General features: G+C 35.5%; 2 protein-coding genes and 1 non-coding gene across 5 annotated transcripts; all 3 read right to left on the bottom strand.

Moving 5' to 3' along the window:
* Positions 1-947: 947 nt before the first annotated feature.
* LOC101208623 (5-oxoprolinase) lies at positions 948-6,007 on the bottom strand. Of its 3 annotated transcripts, none has more exons than XM_004138482.3 (3): positions 5,791-6,007; positions 1,613-5,442; positions 948-1,245 (listed from the first exon to the last, which is right to left on the bottom strand). In XM_004138482.3, the coding sequence occupies exons 1-2, from the start codon at positions 6,004-6,006 to the stop codon at positions 1,636-1,638; spliced, it is 4,023 nt and encodes a 1,340-aa protein (XP_004138530.2). In that variant the 5' UTR covers position 6,007; the 3' UTR covers positions 948-1,245; positions 1,613-1,635. The 3 variants fall into 3 exon arrangements, with proteins under 3 accessions (XP_004138530.2, XP_031742451.1, XP_031742450.1); XM_031886591.1 differs by lacking the exon at positions 5,791-6,007 and adding an exon at positions 5,592-5,750; XM_031886590.1 differs by lacking the exon at positions 5,791-6,007 and adding an exon at positions 5,587-5,748.
* Positions 6,008-7,913: 1,906 nt separating this feature from the next.
* LOC101208866 (nuclear export mediator factor Nemf) lies at positions 7,914-18,223 on the bottom strand. Its single transcript, XM_004138483.3, has 14 exons — positions 17,922-18,223; positions 17,555-17,667; positions 17,348-17,444; positions 17,136-17,260; positions 16,148-16,664; positions 15,805-15,990; positions 15,075-15,368; positions 14,632-14,784; positions 13,570-13,724; positions 13,132-13,237; positions 12,179-13,054; positions 11,178-11,256; positions 9,354-9,713; positions 7,914-8,534 (listed from the first exon to the last, which is right to left on the bottom strand). Exons 1-14 carry the CDS (start codon positions 18,024-18,026, stop codon positions 8,341-8,343), a joined length of 3,360 nt encoding a protein of 1,119 aa, XP_004138531.1. The 5' UTR covers positions 18,027-18,223; the 3' UTR covers positions 7,914-8,340.
* LOC116404824 lies at positions 8,077-8,182 on the bottom strand. The gene has a single exon (XR_004217927.1). It is a non-coding gene; the product is annotated as a U6 spliceosomal RNA (small nuclear RNA).
* Positions 18,224-18,805: the final 582 nt, after the last annotated feature.

Here is an 18,805-nt window from a genome sequence, read left to right as displayed (position 1 = left end):
CAAATCACTTGAAGTACATTGTTGACAAAGGGGGAATTGTTTTCGTTTGAGCTGTATTAGTGGATCACGAGTGGTTTGACGTATGCTTCTATTATTTTAGCCCTCTAAAGTTGTTCTCAAATATTCTGGTTATAGTCACTACCTCCACGATTTAAGGACTACTTAGGAAGCATATTTTTTCATCAACAAGCTGCTTGGCTATTTGCTCTCCCTCGGTGTTACCTGTTTTAGTTTGCAATCTTCAGCTGTTTTTGGGCTTCTTGTGGTAAGTTTTTTTAAGTTTGTTTTGTTCTTATTTTTCTTTTGTTTTGCTCAGGTTTCACTTGTGTTGTTTTTGTTTGTTCAATTCGTCTATCCTTTTGTTTGTTATGATTTTCATGTAGTTTGAACATTAGACTCTTTTATTAATACATTTAATAAAGAGGTTTGTATCCGTACAAAATATGTATGTGTGAATATAATTACTAATGGCAAAACTTAGAAAGTAATTTCTAAATTACATTATGATGGAACACTAAGATTGTGTTCTATCGATGGACCTTTATTGATACTTGAAAGAATTGAATACAAGAACAAAATAAAATAATAAAGAAACGAACTGAGAAATCCCAATTCGGTTACAATCTCTCTGTTACCTTCTCTCTCAAAGGTGCACAGATTCCAGATTTAATTCTCAAAAACTAACTCACATGTGCCTACTCTAATATTCACATGTGCCCATATTAATCCTTCTTCCCTAATCTACTATATCGGTGGATAATAGGGAGTCTATCATTGTGCACCTTTGAGAGAGAAGGTAACAGAGAGATTGTAACCAAATTGAGATTTCTCAATTCATTTCTTTACTACTTTATTTTGTTCTTGTATTTGATTCTTTCAAGTATCAATAAAGGTCCATCGATTGAACACAATCTTAGTGTTCCATCACAGTCATGATCAAATCTTAGTTTATTTAATCATTAATCATTGATTCATCAAGACACTAAGTACATGAATTTACAATTAAAAGAAAATGAAGGGCTTATTATTCAACAGAAATGTCAATTATTTTACATTTTGAAGGAATACTCCTTGATATCCATATGCCCACTTTATTGAAACCTAGACATTTCCTACCAAGATCGAATTGTTCCTTTATCAAAATACGTAAACTCTTGTGTGTCATAGAACTACTTGTAAATTGAATAAGAAAACTTATCTTTCAGCAGTACCCTTCTTCTTAATCTGCTTCCTTATATATGGTACCTGTTACAAAAGATACAATAAACCAATTACAAACACAAATAGATAGCAGCATAATGCACGCAAAAGAGTATTAAATTCCAGCCGAAGTGTCAATATTAGCACATTTCTATGGGATGATATCAACATGAAAGATTGAAGGGTGAATCGACATTTCTATCATATCGCTAAACAAATCATGAAACTTTTTTTTTAAAAAATAAGCAATAAAATGTCCCTAATGTGGATAATACACCTTTAAAAAGCAACCTCTTTTTGTAAATTAAGGATCTCAACGTTTCTGTCAACATCAACATTGTAAACTAGCTCTCATTTAGGGTGGTTCAATTCTATTTAACTCGAAATAAAAACATCTGAATGTAGTACATACCCATGTGAAATAACCAAAAGCCATTAAGCGCAACCCCATCCACCACCACCGGGAGTTAAAATTTGAAGGATCTCCCCAGCTTTGACAGTTATAGTATTCTTGCCTCCAAGATAAACTCTTCTTCCATCCTTCCTCACCAGAAAATTAGCCCCACGAGCACCATCTTTTCCTCCTTTCAAACCTCTCGGCGCATGGACACGTCTCTCTGAAAGAATGCTCACCACAACTGGTTGCTTGAACTCAATCTCCCTAACGAGCCCATCACCCCCTTTGTAGACTCCACTTCCTCCACTATTCTCTCTCAGTGCAAATGTATGTAGAAGAACAGGATATCGCTGCTCAAATATCTCAGGATCCGTCATTCGAGTATTGGTCATATGGCATTGAACTCCACTTGTTCCATGCCAAGAAGGACCAGCTCCACTTCCACCACCAATTGTTTCATAGTATCCAAATGTATCGTCACCAAAAGTGAGGTTGTTCATACAGCCTTGAGAACAGGCACATGCCTGAAATGCTGTCAGTATAACATCGGTTATTCGTTGAGAAGTGAGAACGTTTCCCCCTACAATCGCAGCCTTCTCGCTCGGGGAAAGGAATGACCCTGGTGGAATATATATCTTGACAGGAGCCAAGCAGCCTTGGTTGAGAGGAATATCAACATCCACCATGCATCGGAGGCAATATATAACTGCGGCCGCTGTTACTGCTTCTGGGGCGTTCCAATTGCCATATACTTCTGGACTCGTTCCACTAAAATCAAAATTGGCTTCACCTTTATGAGGATCAATTGTGAGTTTCAAATGAATTGCAGAACCATCATCCATGTAATCCTCTTCTTCAATTGCTATGGAGCCTCCCTCCACATATTTAGCTGAATTAGATGAAACTCTAGAGGCAACAGATTTCAGCATTTCCCTAACTGCTTCTTCAGCATTAAGTTGTACATATGTCATATAAGCCTGAACAATATTTAAACCATATTGCACAATAAGCTCTTTAATTAGTGAAATTCCTCTGTGATTTGCAGCAACCTGTGCATGAAGATCAGATAAATTATCTTGGAGTCTTCGAGTTCCTGGGATGACACCTTCGTCAGAACTAGGGAACTGCAGGAGTTTGTTAATTCCTTCCTCTTGAAATATTCCCTTTTCGACAAGCTTGAATGCTTTTATTGCAGCTCCTTCTTCCCAGATGGATTTTGAAAATGGTGGCATGCTTCCTGGAGTTATGCCACCTATCTCGGCATGGTGCCCTCTACTTGCAACGAAGAATATCAATTTTCCATTGTCAAATACTGGTGTGATGACTGTTATATCAGGAAGATGACTACCTCCAGCACATGGGTGATTTGTGACCAATACATCTCCCTCATTCAAATTGTCACCCCAGAAGTCAATTTGCCAACGAACCGTACTGGACATTGCTCCTAAGTGCACAGGTACATGGGGAGCATTGGCAACTAATCCTCCATCAGGACCAAAGAGGGCACAAGAGAAATCTAGGCGTTCCTTGATGTTTGTTGATATAGAAGTTCTCTGTAGCGTCCTTCCCATTTGTTCAGCTATACCCATAAACTGGTGATTGAAGATCGATAGTTGGACGACATCAGCAACCTTTTCTGATACTTTTTTTGTGCAGAAGGTTGAATCTATTTCAATTTTGATGTTTCCATATTTAGTTACAGTAGCTTTGCAGCTAGGTTCGACAATCACTGTACTGTTCCCATTCATAATGATAGCAGGCCCTGGGATGATATAACCAAATCCTAGATTGTCAAGCTTGAATAAAGGTGTATCCTGCCATCCATTTCCAAAGTAGACCCTGTAGTGGCCTTCAATTTTAGGGTCACCAGAAAGTCCTTCAAAAGCTCGTGGCTTCAATACATTTGTAACTCCTACGCCACGAACTCTTATATCGCATATAAGAATATTCCTATTCTGTAACTTAAATCCATATTCCTGTTGGAAAAGCTTCTCAAACTCAGCTGCAAAGTCGAATTCTACTCCATTATCCACTCTTTGGCTCTTTACCATAATGGCAGTGTCTGTACCGTCATACCTCAAATTCAAATATGTTTCAGTATTGATACTTCCCTCTCTAAATCCTTGGCTCCGTAGCTTATGCTTTACTTGCTTAAGTAAACTTGCCTCTCTTCGAGAGACCTCCTGGACAGACTTGGAACAATACACAGCTGAGTACGGCTCCTGTTCTTCTTCAACAACATCTGCTAGTCCCATACCATAAGCACTTAAGATCCCACAAAATCTATGAATAAATATCTCTTTCATACCTAATAACCTGGCAATAGCACATGCATGTTGAGGTCCAGCACCTCCAAAGCAAGCGAGAGCGTGGTTTTTTGTCTCATGGCCCTTCATCTCAGTCAGTTGTCGGATTGGGCGGCACATAGTTTCATTCGCAACATTTACAAAACCCAAAGCAATCTCCTCTATTGTCATAGGCTTTGAGGATGGATCCTGGTTTTTTCTGTAAGAATTGATTTCTGTTGCAAGTTTCTCAAACTCTCCTCTTGTGGCTTCAATATCTAGAGGTTGATCTTCGTTGGGACCAAAGATGGATGGGAAGAAATCAGGGATAACAAACCCTAAAACAAGATTTGCATCAGTAACAGCTAGCTCACCTCCTTTTCTATAACAAACTGGACCAGGGTGTGCACCCACTGATTCAGGTCCCACACGGAAAGCTCCAAATTGAAATTTCAACTTTGACCCACCACCAGCTGCCACGGTGTTGATATCAAGCTGAGGAGCTTGAATTATTGCACCAGCAATCTGAGTTTCCAGAACCTGTTCATAACTTCCAGCATAGCGACTAACATCAGTTGATGTACCACCCATGTCAAACCCAATGAGAGGCTTCGTGGTCTCAAGCTCGAAAAGTGTTTGCGAGTAACCAACAACTCCACCAGCAGGACCAGATAAAACTGCCTTGTGGCCTGAAAACCTACTTTCTGGTGCAAGTCCTCCATCTGATTGCATAAATAGCACATTAACCTTCCCACTGCTCTCATCAAATTTGGACATGAATCCAGATAAGTACTCTTTGATGACTGGAGTCAAATATGCATCCACACTAGCAGTAAGACCGCGTGGCACAGCTCGAACCATAGGGGTCAAAGCTGAGGACAAAGAAACATGTTTGAAGCCCATACTCAGAGCTAATTTCTCCAGAGCCAATTCATGTTGTGGGTAAGTGTATGAATGCATTAAGACAACTGCCAAACAGCCGATTCCCCGTTGCAGGAGATCGTTAAGTAACGGTTTTAAAGCTTCTTCATTCAGGGTCTTCACAATGCGAATAAGCTCACCAGAAACTCCTTCTACATATGTAGAGGAATCTTGATTACCATCTCCCTTGCCATGAATGAGTTCGACTCGCTCATCTACTTCTACCACGTCCTCATAAAGATTTGACGGTTTTGAGACAGTTAGGTCAAAAATATCCGGGCGGGCCTGGTTGCCAATCTGAAGCAAATCTCTAAAACCTTTAGTAACACAGAGAGCAATTCTTTCTCCTTTTCTCTCAAGAAGTGCATTAGTTGCTACAGTTGTTCCCATCCGTATCCACTCTATGTTTTGAGTAGGTATTTTTGACGTCCTTGGGATTTTCTTGCCAGTATATTCTTCAAGAATCCTCCGAATTCCTTCAACCGGAGCATCATCATAATTCGATGGATCAACAGATAAAAGTTTAAAAACTTTACCATCTGGACGGCCAGGAATTTCAGCGTAGACATCAGTGAACGTGCCTCCTCTATCAATACAAAACCGGAGTTTCTCTTCATTGTTACTCCCCATCGATGACGCCTGAAGACAGAAACAAAATAAATTAGACACCAAATCTCATGAGCAGATTATACACTTCAACAACTCAAAGACGAGCATGACAAGGCAAGTTTCATTTAGTTATCGAAAATGAAAGTCACATCAGCAAATAAAGAAAAGTCTCACTCAACCGGATAAGAACTCCAAACCAGCACATCTTCCGACCTTCCAAATACATCAGTGATATAGTTTATATAAAGAAACAGAATGTCAACAGATACAGAAAGATCAAACAAGCAATCAACATGAAAGTAAAAGATGGCTCAATATCAAAATAAAATAGAGAAGGCCTTCTCGTAAAAAAAAATCAACTCGAATTCTAAGACTCACTCGTTCGCTTTGAATCCAATCCGACACCTGCCGGAGTTCGATGTCGATATCCTCGAAGTCCCAAAAACTAAGCCCTACGGAGTCACGGACTGAACTACACACAACCCTTTTCGCCTTCAAAACTCCATTAAAAGAAGTACGATGTGAGGGAAAGCACACGAAACGATTTAAAATATTATCATTTGTTTGCCTTTTCACTTTTTCAACAGAGAGCATCAACTGCTTTTTTCTTTAAAATACTGCGATTCGTAGCAGTGGTAAGTGATGATAACTACTGTTGACTCTTTCAATGTGAGAAAATTGTAAAGAAAGCAGTTGGGTGTAAATTTTTCAATGGGGTGATTTAGTATGAATGGTCTCTACAAAGCTGAAATGGTCCGAATGTTTATGAGTAATTAAAAGTGGTATCGGACTTGTGTTAGTATCTTGTGAATTTACCAATTTGTGTTTGAAAATTGTTTGCGCATTTGATCCTCCATACTCCATACTTGCTACTCAATGTTGAATTTTGATGTTATATACTTTATGCTTTATAGCATATGTTTTGTGTTATATACTATATATTCGATTCGTAGAGGGAGAATAAAAATGCTAAAAATGGAAATCCATTCAAAGAATGCATAAAAAGAGAGGAAAGTATAAAACGGAAGAAGAAATGAAAAAAATGCAAAGAAAAGAATTGTTAAAAAGGAAAACAGAAAGGAATGAAAAAAAGAAAAGAGAATTGCAAAAAGATGAAAAGAGAGAAGAAAGCATTGAAGTTTAAAAGTGGTAATACGAAAGAAAAAGCCATTTTGAATGGGTTTCTCAAAGCTTTTATCTTAGAAATTGCGATGTTGGATGGAGCTCAAGAAAATGAGAAAGGATGTATCTTCGACCCAACCTTTTCAGCAATTGGAGTTCTGTTCTGTCCCATCAAAGGAACCCCACAAAAAGTTAAATAGGCTTTTGCATAAAAAGACCTTAAAGTGATGTCTAAGTACGTTAATGTCTTTCAAGTTTTTAACTTTTACATAAATGGCTCGTATTAGCTATTTACTATTAAACCTTTTCACTCATACATTTCTATCTCTCCTAAATTCGTTCCTCTCCTCATTAATGTTTCCTGATTCTCTCTCCCTATGTGTAAACCATTTTTCATTTCCAAGAAAATCTCCTTTCATCTTCATTTCCTCTCATCTTCCTTTCTTTCACCTTCCACAGACTCTCATTTTTTTTATCTCGCCAAGATGATCGATCAAGTTGATGTCCATATATACTTGGTCATATGAATATAGTAATATCGAAACTTTTTAACTATTTTAATATATTTCGAATATATTTCATATATTGATTAAAATATTTATAAATATGAATATAGTAATATCGAAACTTTTTAACTATTTTAATATATTTCGAATATATTTCATATATTGATTAAAATATTTATAAATATGTAATAAAATGATCAAAGGTTTATTTCAAAATAACTATGAATCTAGTAGAGAAATCGATGTGGCAGTAAAAAAAAACACATATTAAATATATTTACCATTATATTTCATATGTTGGTTAGAACATTTTAAATAAACGTCTAAATATATCACAAGATATAAAGAATCAAACCACTACAAAAGACTCAACTTCCAACATTAGTTAACCTAATATATATACATACATATATATAAAGCAAAGCATCTTCCAACCTTCCAAATGTAAAAGAAAGCACAACCACCGTCCAAACAAAAGGATCGAACAAGCAATCAACGTTTATGGAAAAAAGAAATCGAAGACCATTTGCTCTTTTATGTAAATAAAAAAAACAATAATAATAATAAATGATGTACTTTAGAACAAAAACTAGAGGTTTAAATTCCTCACCCCCTCTTCCTGTATTGAATACAACAAAGAATGATGACAGAGAAAGAATTATGACAAACAAACTAACATTATAGTAATTGTGAATCTAACAAAAATAATCTCAACAATAGAAACATTGAGAAAGAAACACATGCATTTTTAGATTTTTTTTGTTATGTTAAAACAATTGAGTTTTCATAATAATATGTGAGATAAAAAAATTAAACTTTTAAGTTCAAGATAAAAACACAAAATTTACAAAACAATACGCTATAGATACTATATGATTAAGTATTAAATCCATTCCCCACCCATACAACACAAGTAATAGTCTGTTTATCCTAATAATTCACACTTAAAACATTTTTAGAAAAAAAACCTCTTTAATCTCGGAAGTTACAATAGAGCCCAATGTATTAAGAGATCTGTAAGGTTTTTTTTTCCACCAAAATACTTTTACATTTCTCAATTTATGCATGTCATCCATGTGCAGGAATCACGCTAATCTTCTTTGTATCATTCTAATTTTATCGGCTGTTTTCGAAGGCTAAACTTTTACATATATGCACTGTACAGACATTTCTAGATTTTTTTCATAGTAATGACAATGAGATCCACATGAAAATTTCTCAAACGTAAGTTGGGTGAGGTTAATTAAGAGGCTAGCAAGGCTTAAACAGGAAGATGGCGAAGAGACAATAGCAGCAACAGCTAGCTTCCTTGCTTGCTGCTTTTCTTTCCCTTTTTCTGCTTCTGCTTTAACTGAGTGAGACCGGCCGCGGTAACCCGAGCATTCCCGATGATGGCAGCAACAAGCTCTGGATCTGTGCATGCTTTGATCAATTCTTTCTCTCTTGTTGTTGCTTCAGGCATATGTGTGAACAGGTTCAAGGCAGTTTTTGCAGCTGGAAACAAGTGGACAAAGAGCAAGGTTATGGAATGGAATCACTTGAAAATGGAATGCCATTGATCCCCACAGAGGTTCCGTTCAATTATATGTTCTTTCATGTTTGAATCTATTTAGTCCTTGAACCTTAAAAAATGTCTAATAAGTCAAGCTTATTCTTTCAATTTTTTCTCCAATAGGTCTCTAAAATTTCCATTTTTATGTCTATTAGGTACTCAATCTATTCACAAATCTACAAGACGTGAATGGTGAGCTCAAGACTTAACTATACATAAAATCTAATTATATATCTAATAGACCATATAATTTTTAAATTTTCAAATAGCTCAAGAATTAATTAAATACAAAATTAAAATGGAAAGTTCCGTGACCTATTAACATTTTGTTTCAAAAATTGAAGAATTTATTATAAACAAATTTGAAAATCCTAGCATACTTGTTAACTATTTGGTTTTGGTTTTCGGTTTTGAAAAACTAAGTCTATCAACACAACTTTCATCTATTGGTTTTTATGCTCTATTGTCAACGTTTTAGGAGTGTTTTTTTCAAAATCAAAGACAAACTTTGAAAATTTTGTTCAAAAATTGACTAAGACTTGAAAATATAAAAACATGAGTAACAAATTGTGAGAAAATAAGGTCAGTTTCTAAAGCCTGAAAACCAAATGGTTACTGTTAGAGCCAGCCCTAAAGGATTTATTAGACATTTTTTTAAAGATTAGAGACTAAATAGACATAAACTAAGCTTGTAATTAAACCTAAAGGTTCTATTTTATCTATAAATATGGTATTAGTAATGAAGACTGAAGCTAGTTTACCTTTCCCTTTCTTGAGAGGTCCTGGAACAATCTTGACATGGTATTTGTAAGATTGCACTGCATTGTACGGACCGCAGACTGGCACAGCATACAAAAGAATGTCCGTAGCCAAAGGATTTCCAGTCAAGTAATCCACGTCATTCAGTTTTTCTCGCTCTTCTTCCCCTATTTCGTGAATATCATCCTCTTCCATTGTTATTTTGTCCAATTCAGCATCATTATCCAAAACGACATGGTGATCGTATTGAGTTACACCATTTGAGTGATTATGTGAAAGATTATCGGGATGTTCTGGGCAATCTCGAGACAAATGACCCGGCTTTTTACATTTATAGCATATCTTTGAAGCTTCTTCAGCACCTGTCATAGAAAAGACAACTCTACGTACTCAGAGAGAAACACTCTACAATATCTTCCTCTAGATGTATTGATACTAATAAATGACGTCAATATATATAACCACTAGTATCATGATTCATCAATGATTCAATATGAATCACTGTTTAAGTTCATCTACTGGGAAAAAATGAAAGTCCAAAATGTTGGATTGAATTATACGACTGTTTCATTTTAGACAAGCTTCATTGATAGTATGGAAACTAAAGGCCACCCGCCACCTCAAACTCATTTTTTTGATCTTGAAGATGTACAAGCATAAAGCTTGAGGCAGTATGAGGTACATAAATCTCCATATGGCCATTTAACTAGAAACCACAAGAATGATCTGCGTTAGGGGGTGCTGTAGAATTCAAATGGTCAAAGGACTGCATAGTGTATGAATGTGACTACTCGGAATCCACATAATCCATTCAGACCAGAATTTTGGTGGTTTATTATTCAATATATCCATTAAGGAATCATCCCTCCAACTGCAGTTGGAATGCTTGAAAGAGAAGCTTGAGCAAGAGTTAAGTGGCCTCATCTAGTAAGAGACGGTTTTCATCACTTATCCAAATTCTCCTGAACTTTTGGGTCCTTGACATTGCTTAAAAATTTCCGTTTGGAAAGAACCACATTGTCCAACCCATAAAAAACATTTTACAAGGGCCATCAATTGTCCAGACATCTTCTCCAAAATGATAAGGAAAAGATTTTCGGATACCCACTGTTAAGACTCTCTTGGGAAAATAATAAAGGAGATCAAAGAGATTCTCCAGCAGTCCAGCTCTTGAGTCTTCAGATCCAAATGAAACACATTTTACCTTATGTATAGTTTTTTTCCCACCTCTAACATCTGCAGTACCAGTTAGATATTTTGCTTGTAACTTCTCAAAGATCCTGCTCGTCAACCACGCTTGGGGGTTCTCTTGATAATGTTTAAACAGAAAGTACACTTTATTGTAATTTTCAGGGGTGTAATAGTTTCAGTGTGTGTGATTTTTTTTTTTTGCTTATAGAGAGACTTCAGCTTGTAACTGCTCAAATATCGATGAGAAGTTCATATCTCTTAGAGGGTTTTAGATAGTCTAGCTACACTGTCAATTGGACCAATTCATACGTAAACTAATAACTTCACAACATTTGATATGGCAAGTTTAATAAGACATTAAATATCTAAGAAAATTCCACAAAGTTTGAACTCATGATCTCAAGAGCATTACTCAGCTATTCCTTTTGACAATGCCTATCCAGTTGTTAATTCCAATTTTCAATGTTCCATTTGATTTTCCAGATAAATGTCAAGATGCAGTGACCAGTAGAACATTGTGTGGAACAGGAGCCAACATCGATTTTTTGTTTTCTAGAAACAGCCTCTAACATTGATACTTGGTAATTGTAAACTAAACGGTTACCATTTTCAAACAGTGGAACCAAGAATATTACCTCCATCAGGTTTCTTCACTTCAGAAGTTATTTCCTTCACATTTTGTCCCCCTTCATTTTTCGGTGACTTACCTGAGGACTGTAAACCAAAAATATTATCAGTAATGGAGTAGTAGATCAACAATAAAAAATCTTTAGGGTTGTTTTCAATTATAAAAAAATGAGCCCATTCATTTAAAAATTTACCAAAATAGACCGAAATAGATAGTGGCAATTTTATATAGTGACAATTTGCTATATTTCAGAGAGAAGGCCGTTGTGAACATAGGTAATTTATATTTGTGGATGGGAATTGGGATTTAAGGTACGAAGAATCAGACAAATACTCCAAGTAGAGGAAAGACAAACTTGTTTCTCTACTCTATAATCTTCTCCTTCTCTCAGTGCATAAATAAATATGGTTCCTATCAAATTATCTACTAGATCAAGGGTCCCATGCGAGCATATCCGTTGGTTAATTCATAACCGTATGGATGAAAGGAACTTCATTTGGAATAGGGGAGCAGGAAAGCCTCATATTTCTTCCTCATTTTGTAACCTTTCCATCGGCGCCAAGGGCTCTATGCATACAATATGAAAAAATGCATACACTTAAGAAAGCTGGAGCACTAAGTTATAGAAAACATCATTTACAGCCAACAAATTCACAATGGTAGAGTTACAAGAGAAATAAACCAGCGTCACAATGCAAAGCCGAGAAGCACAGACACTCATTTGGACATATGTTGATAAGAAAAAAAATAGATAAAAAAATAGATAAACATGCAGAGACATTCACACAAAATGAACAAATTTTTTTATGGATGTCGGGCTGTCACATTTGTGGGATCTTTCAATGAGGAAAATATATTGCTGTGAGGCAAAGAGAAGCGTTGCTGTGAGGCAAAGAGAAGCGTAAACTGAATTTCTCACCAATTCAGACTAAAAAAGAAAAAAAAACAAATGAAACTCAATTTTAATTGAAATATTAAACAATTTGAGATAAAAAAATTAATGCTTACAGCCAATAAAGCCATGCGGATGCTTCTTTCTTCTTCATCTTGATCGGCATACTTTTCTTTCATTTTCTTGAGTTTACCCCTCTGACCACGGCTAATTTTCACAGAACCCAACTTTGGATTATTAACCTTGTTCTGAAGAAGATTCGACGAATCATCGATATCTCTTGGTTGTTCACTTTCCTGCTTGATGCTGCCGTCTGTAGAACTGCTATTCTGACCTTTCTTAAGTTTTCTTCTTTCAGCTTTTGAGATGTAAGGTTTCTCTCTCCCTGTAGCATTTTTATCATCTAGACAGGGTTCATCGACCGAATTAACCTTAGAAGTCTCTAATATATAACTTTTGCTAGATGCAGTCGCAGATCCAAGCTCAAGAGCTTTATCAATGAGATCCTCAAGTTGTGGTGTGACAAGGGAAACATTATTTCTAACATCAGGTTGGGTATCCTTATTGACACCATTCAATGTCATTATATCTTCAATGGGAATTTCAAGTGATTCTGTGCCTTCAGGTCCAGATATAGCTGGTATAAATGAATTTGCAGATGTATTGGATACTTCTTCTGATTCCCTCTTCTCGTATTCAATATCAGATTCTTCATTAAGAGGTTCATTTTCTTCAACACCATTCACTCCATCCTCCTCACCTCTTACCCTTCTTTCATTTAAATGTGAACCTAAGGAGCTCTCATCCAAGCGAAACAACAATCCAAAACCCATGATAAGAGGATGTGGGGGGAGAAAATTCTTTTTTCCTCTAATCATAAAACTCCCAACTGTAAGATATTCCCCTGTAGGCGCCGTTTTACTAACCTGGTGAGGATAAACCCACCAGGCACTAGTGACTATCTTTGAATCCCATGCCTGGCTGTGACAAACCTTTTACAAAAGGGAGAAAAAGAATAATGATTCACCATTTAACTGAATCTAAGTTAGTTTCACTAGGGATACCTTACCGTATAACATCCAGCTTGGTTCAGCGTGAGCGGAGGCACTAGTTGTTCAGGCTTGTGATTCTTAATCACAGTGCTAGAAGCTCCATGCAACTCAGCATGGACATACCTATGAGATAACGGAACAGCATCACAAGCAGAAGGCTTTATCTTTTTAGAGATGAGCATTTCATTGAAAAGATAAAATAAGGCGAGGCCCCAAACACCAATAATAGGTAAATCTAAACCCTAAACCCATTATCACCATTAAGAAACCTAATATCATGTGCAAAACATGAAAATTGAGTAACTGCATCTCACTAGGGATGGCTGAATATAAGTAGCTTTAGAACCTTACTAACACTAACAGCGTTACAGCAATCACACAGCAACATAGTCAATAAAGTTTATTAGTTTGAGTTTGAGTGAGGATCAATTATGAACGTCAAGAAAATTACTCACAGATCTCCCTTTGACATGTAACGTTTGACTATCATCTCATTTTGTTGAGCATCACGACCACTGATGACCAAATAATTCTCACTGCTGATGAACCAATTAAATTTCTCGAACCAATGAACTTTGCGCATATGGGATATAGTGGCAACTGTTTTTTCCTGCACATTTTAATTTAAAACTTAAAAAGAATTGACTGTTACAGAATTAGCATAAGAGAATGCCATAATTAATCCCTGTAGTTTAACATGATTGCTCATTTAAAAAAATAAACACCATTTTTATACTCTCATCCACATAGTTTGATGTGTAACAAGTTTTTCTTTTTCTTTTTTCTCGCCTTCTTATGAAATGGAGAGTCATAAACTTTTATGTCAACAAAATGCATCCCTATAAACTAATGTGGAAGCAAACACACCGGATACAAGCATTTAGATGCAAGATGAATAAGAGAGTTCTATTTTGCAGATCATTTTTCATATTATAGATGGTGTATCTGTACTCTTAGATAATGGCCTAATCAAATACTGACAAATACGCACATGAAATGAAAGTATATGGAAAAGAATAATGAACAGAAGTTACAAGTCCAATTTTGTAAAATAATAAATTCCTTTACATAGTCTATTAAGTAATAAATGTTTGCCAGTCAAATAACCAGATACAATAAATTATACTCATCTGAACATAGAACAACAGATACCAATCAGTAGAATATTGAATGACATGAAACCTAATCAAAATCCATTTATATGGCCTATTGCTTGTATTAATTTGTAAAACAATTTCAAGCCTTCAACCAGAAATAAAACCTAGATGCAGCAAGACTATCATCAAGTGTGTTAACATCAAATTGCTAAAAGTTTAGTTGGTTCTCGCTTCAAATAGAGCATATTTTCAGAGTCCAAACCAGATATGAGAAATTTTAAGACTACAAGATAACCGTTGGTTCAATGGTCAAGCATCTAGTGTGATAACATTATCATGCCTATTTATAAACCAAAAATACAATAAATGGTACGCAATCACCACTACATGAAGGGGGAAATACCACCATCGTAATGCTACCTGGGAAAGTTGAAGACGAGTTTTTCTTTCAGCAGCTTTGAAAGCTTTTTCATGTGCAGTGATTGTTTTCTCCTGTTTGCTCTCTTGTTTTTTCTTAAGTTCATACCATCGCCGAGCATTGGCATGAGCTGAAAGTGATATATCCACCTCTACCTAAGAAGATTATGAAATGTGAAAATTTAAAAGGATGCCAAAACGCACGTAGATAAAATGCACATCAAAAGCATCTAAGACAAATAAATAATACTGATAACGATGCAAGAAGTAAAAAGGGTAATAGTAGGTATAATAAAATATAATGAAGTAGTTTGATTATAACCCTTCTTCAATAAATCAAGGAATCAGAACCATCCAAAGAGGACAATTGTTTTATTGCATCAATCAAAGTTCATATAGCAAATGTGTATAGGAAGCCTTAGCCATAACTATAATATGATAGTCACCTTATCAACCGGTTGTGTCTTTTCATCATCATCCATTTCATCAAGATTGTTGCTCAGCAGCAAAGTCATGCAATTTCTTTCAAGATTAAGTTTGTCAATAAGACCAGCTACTGGATTTCCAGATTTCTTTTCTTCCTTCACCATTCGTGCAAGATCCTCCCAACTCATGCCTTTAGCAAGAGCAACACGGACAGCTAATATAACAGCATCTACATCTTCTAAATTGTATTCAATTAATTCTGCCATTTTTACAGAATGATCAACTTCTTGTTTTAACAACTCTACACGGTTTCCCTACACAAGCAATTGAGAAATATCAATACACACAGAAAGCATGAATAATCCTTTCGTCCCTCATAAGAAATTATTTCATTAATAGATGGAATGAAATGCCCAAAAAGTATAACACCCTGCATTGAAAAGGGTTATCAAAATGTCTTTGAATCAGCACAAAAATAAATAAAACCAACAATTTTAAAGGCTTGAAGCGTAGCATTGCACAAAAAGAAAAGTTCTCTCAAAGGTCTTTCATCCTCTAGAAAGAATTCTTTAGTTTCTCTCTAACCATAAAAACCAAAGAAAATGCTCAAGAAGGAATTTGAAATCCCTAGATAACACTCTTAAATATCAACCATGATTACAATTGTTTTCTTCAATACATGACAAACACTGTAGAATCTAGAAATATATTAAGGTGCACTTGTTAAGTACTCAAATTCACTGGACGCACCTGATCCATACGTATTTTATTAAGTTTATGGGTTGCAGAGCTCTCCTTGGCCTTTTGTTGCTGTTCTGACCTTTGACTCTCAATTTTACTATAGAATTCATCCAAAGCTGCATCAAATGTCTCAAACTTTGTATACTTTCTAGACATGAATTGGTTTAATAAAATTGGGCAGAACTCATCGTAGATCTGCAATTAAAAAGAAAAGGGAAAGAAAATCCTGCGAATGAGAATAGCAAGCAACTGCCCAATCTTATATATAGGCATGGCAGTAGGGCACTTTTGTCCATTAATGTAGAATAGGATAAGAATTTTTCAGCTTAAAGCAGATCAAGAAAAATGATACCTCGTTAGCAGTTGCAGCCTCAGATTCTTCTTTTTTAACATCTTTCTTCTGCATCAAAATGTAACCCTCAGGAATTCTAGTACCAAATATTACATCCTCGAGCCAATCCTCAAAATTTGCAACAGCTTGCATTAAGCAATCAAGACTATTATCATCAAGTTTATTATCATTACAAAGTTTCATATTTGGAATCAGACCGGCATTTAATATAATATGCTCAGATAGTGCAGTTCCATATCCAAGGGCCTCCCCAAGAACAGCTTTCAGAGTAGACTGTTTGGATCGACTACCATCGCCTTGAGCTTTACTTGAGACAGAAGTTTTTGAGACTTTTTGATTATCCGCCTGTTGCTTCAGAGGATCTGTTTCATTATTCCCATTCCCTGTAACATTAACTATATTGTCACTAAGAGTGAGTGCTTCCTGCAATTTTGCAGCTGTCGTCTTCTCAAACACTCGAGAAATTTCAGTCGGATATCGATGTCGTGACATGATTGCTACCCCCTTATTATCATCCCTGAAAATGTTGTTTTCATAATTTATAAACTCCACTTCATGAGAAAAAAAATCATCGAAGAACTTTGTTGCCCATTGGAAAGCGGAAGTACAAGGCCAAAAACCAATACATTGACAATAGTTTTCTTTTGTCAATTTTTTTATTTAAGTAGAAAAAATTTCATTGATGGGATAAGCCAAAACCCAAGCTAAGGAAGATTAAAAAATTAAAAACTCTTTAGCCGTACAAAGTTCAATTCAAGAGATAAGTAATAGGCATCTAAACATGTACTTAATAATCAAAACACAGGTCCATCAGGAAATTAGGAGAAAAACCAAAAACGAAAAAGGCAGGTTTGAGATAAATCCATAGCAAGTATAGAATTCGGGCAAGGTAATTTATCTCCATACTTATGCCAGTGCATATGCGATTCATATATGCCTGTGCGCAGGCTAAAGTAAAGAGACGAGACAAGAAATTAGCTCTACAGACCTGTGTGATCTTAGAAGAGTTAAGACCGTAAATTCAGAATCCGTAAGAAGGATATTACCCTGAGCATACAGCTCCAGGATAACATAGTGCGCACTAGCACCTAGCCCAAACTGAAATAGGATTATCTGAAAGGATATAGAAACTCCAAGAATGAGGCCTGTCATGAATAAAGATATGTGAAGAAAAATTAAACCAAACAAAAAAAAACGTACTCTATCATATCCAAGTTGCCGCACATCCTCAAGTCTTCTTGTGCGTATATGTTTTCTTAATTTGAGAGTGAACCCAGATGGAGTATTGCTTTTGTCTCTACAATGGCAAAAAATTTAATAGGTCATCGACCATTTCCCGCCACCATCCTCCAACATTTCTTCCAAACACATTCCAAGTATAAACAACAATACGCAACCATGCCTTACCGAACATATTCAGTCGTATGCAATCTAACTCCACTTTCCATCAACAGCAACACCTTCTCACTCTCACCCGATTCAGTAACTCCACTACTGTTCATAAGCTTGAACATATACGTCTTCAAAAACGAATACAATGGAAATGATGACAGAGAAAGAGAGAAACTGTTATTACGTAATCTCAATTTTAGATAACAAAACTGAAATCTCAAGTGTACACCCCATCGAAACATATAACAACAACATTTAACAGTTCAACCAAACATACATTCCGATCAAATTCAATAAAGCAGCTTCACTAATATGTTGTGCAGTCCGAAATGAATCGACGATTGATTGGGGCATTAAAAGGAAGAGAGTATAAAAAGAAAACCTTGGGCGAGAGATCATAGACATTGGCGCATCGCATGCCTATTAATCTTTTGAGGCATTTCACCTCGGCGGCGACATCGGCGGTGTTCATCCGTACCTTCACCATGATTGATTTTGTTGAAGAAGCTTGGATTGTTTGTATTTAATGGGTGGGATTCTGCGAGCGAAATGGAATTGGAAATTGGGAGAAGAGAGAAATTGAATGGAAGAGAAAGAGTTCTTTTAGTTCGAGTGATGGAAGAACAAAGCTATAAGGCGCCTTCACCTTCTCCCTTCGGCCTCTACCGACCTTCGGTTGCTGACTTTTCTTTGACCATTTTGTCCTCACTGTCGTTTTTGTTTGTTGTTTTTAAAAAATAGTTCGATTATAATAAATGAGTTTGTCTAAAATAAATTGAAAAGAAAAATGACGTTTTCTAAAATTAAAAAAAAAATCCAACCAAAAAAACAAATTCATTACACTTTGATTGAATATCTTATCAAATTTTTTGACAAATTTCCTTTAAAATATTTGTTTATTTTTGAACTAGAGAAATTATTATAACTGAAAAAATATTAAAACTAATTACAAACAAATAAGAAAAAAATTAATAAATTTTACTATATTTTATAAATAATTTTAATCTTTTTATTATATTTAAAAATAGACACAAGTACAAAATAAATAGATTATGATATTTTGTTATACCTATACTTAGCTCTAATTATAATGTAACTTATATTATTTTATTCACCCTTGCTTGTATGAGAATTTTATCAAACTTTTGAATTGTTCTGTGAAGCTTTATCCGTCCAGATTAAGGTTATAAACTTTTACAAATTATAGGGATTAACTTGGTAATTAAATCAATATTTAAATACTGTTAACTAATACATTTTCATTGT

The sequence above is a fragment of the Cucumis sativus genome, chromosome 6, assembly GCF_000004075.3.
Source record: "Cucumis sativus cultivar 9930 chromosome 6, Cucumber_9930_V3, whole genome shotgun sequence".
Classification (NCBI taxonomy): domain Eukaryota; kingdom Viridiplantae; phylum Streptophyta; class Magnoliopsida; order Cucurbitales; family Cucurbitaceae; genus Cucumis; species Cucumis sativus.
This window is presented reverse-complemented; position numbering and strand designations above follow the sequence as displayed.

What these genes read in the sequence shown, in the direction of transcription:
- LOC101208623 (XM_004138482.3), bottom strand. Translation starts at nt 6,006, where the DNA reads ATGCTCTCTGTTGAAAAAGTGAAAAGGCAAACAAATGATAATATTTTA. An exon ending in ATTGGATTCAAAGCGAACGA is followed by an intron (nt 5,443 to 5,790) that starts GTGAGTCTTAGA and finishes TTCTGTCTTCAG; the next exon opens with GCGTCATCGATGGGGAGTAA.
- LOC101208866 (XM_004138483.3), bottom strand. Translation starts at nt 18,026, where the DNA reads ATGGTGAAGGTACGGATGAACACCGCCGATGTCGCCGCCGAGGTGAAA. An exon ending in CTCGTCTTCAACTTTCCCAG is followed by an intron (nt 13,725 to 14,631) that starts GTAGCATTACGA and finishes TAAAATGTGCAG; the next exon opens with GAAAAAACAGTTGCCACTAT. An exon ending in TCCGCATGGCTTTATTGGCT is followed by an intron (nt 11,257 to 12,178) that starts GTAAGCATTAAT and finishes TTTGGTTTACAG; the next exon opens with TCCTCAGGTAAGTCACCGAA.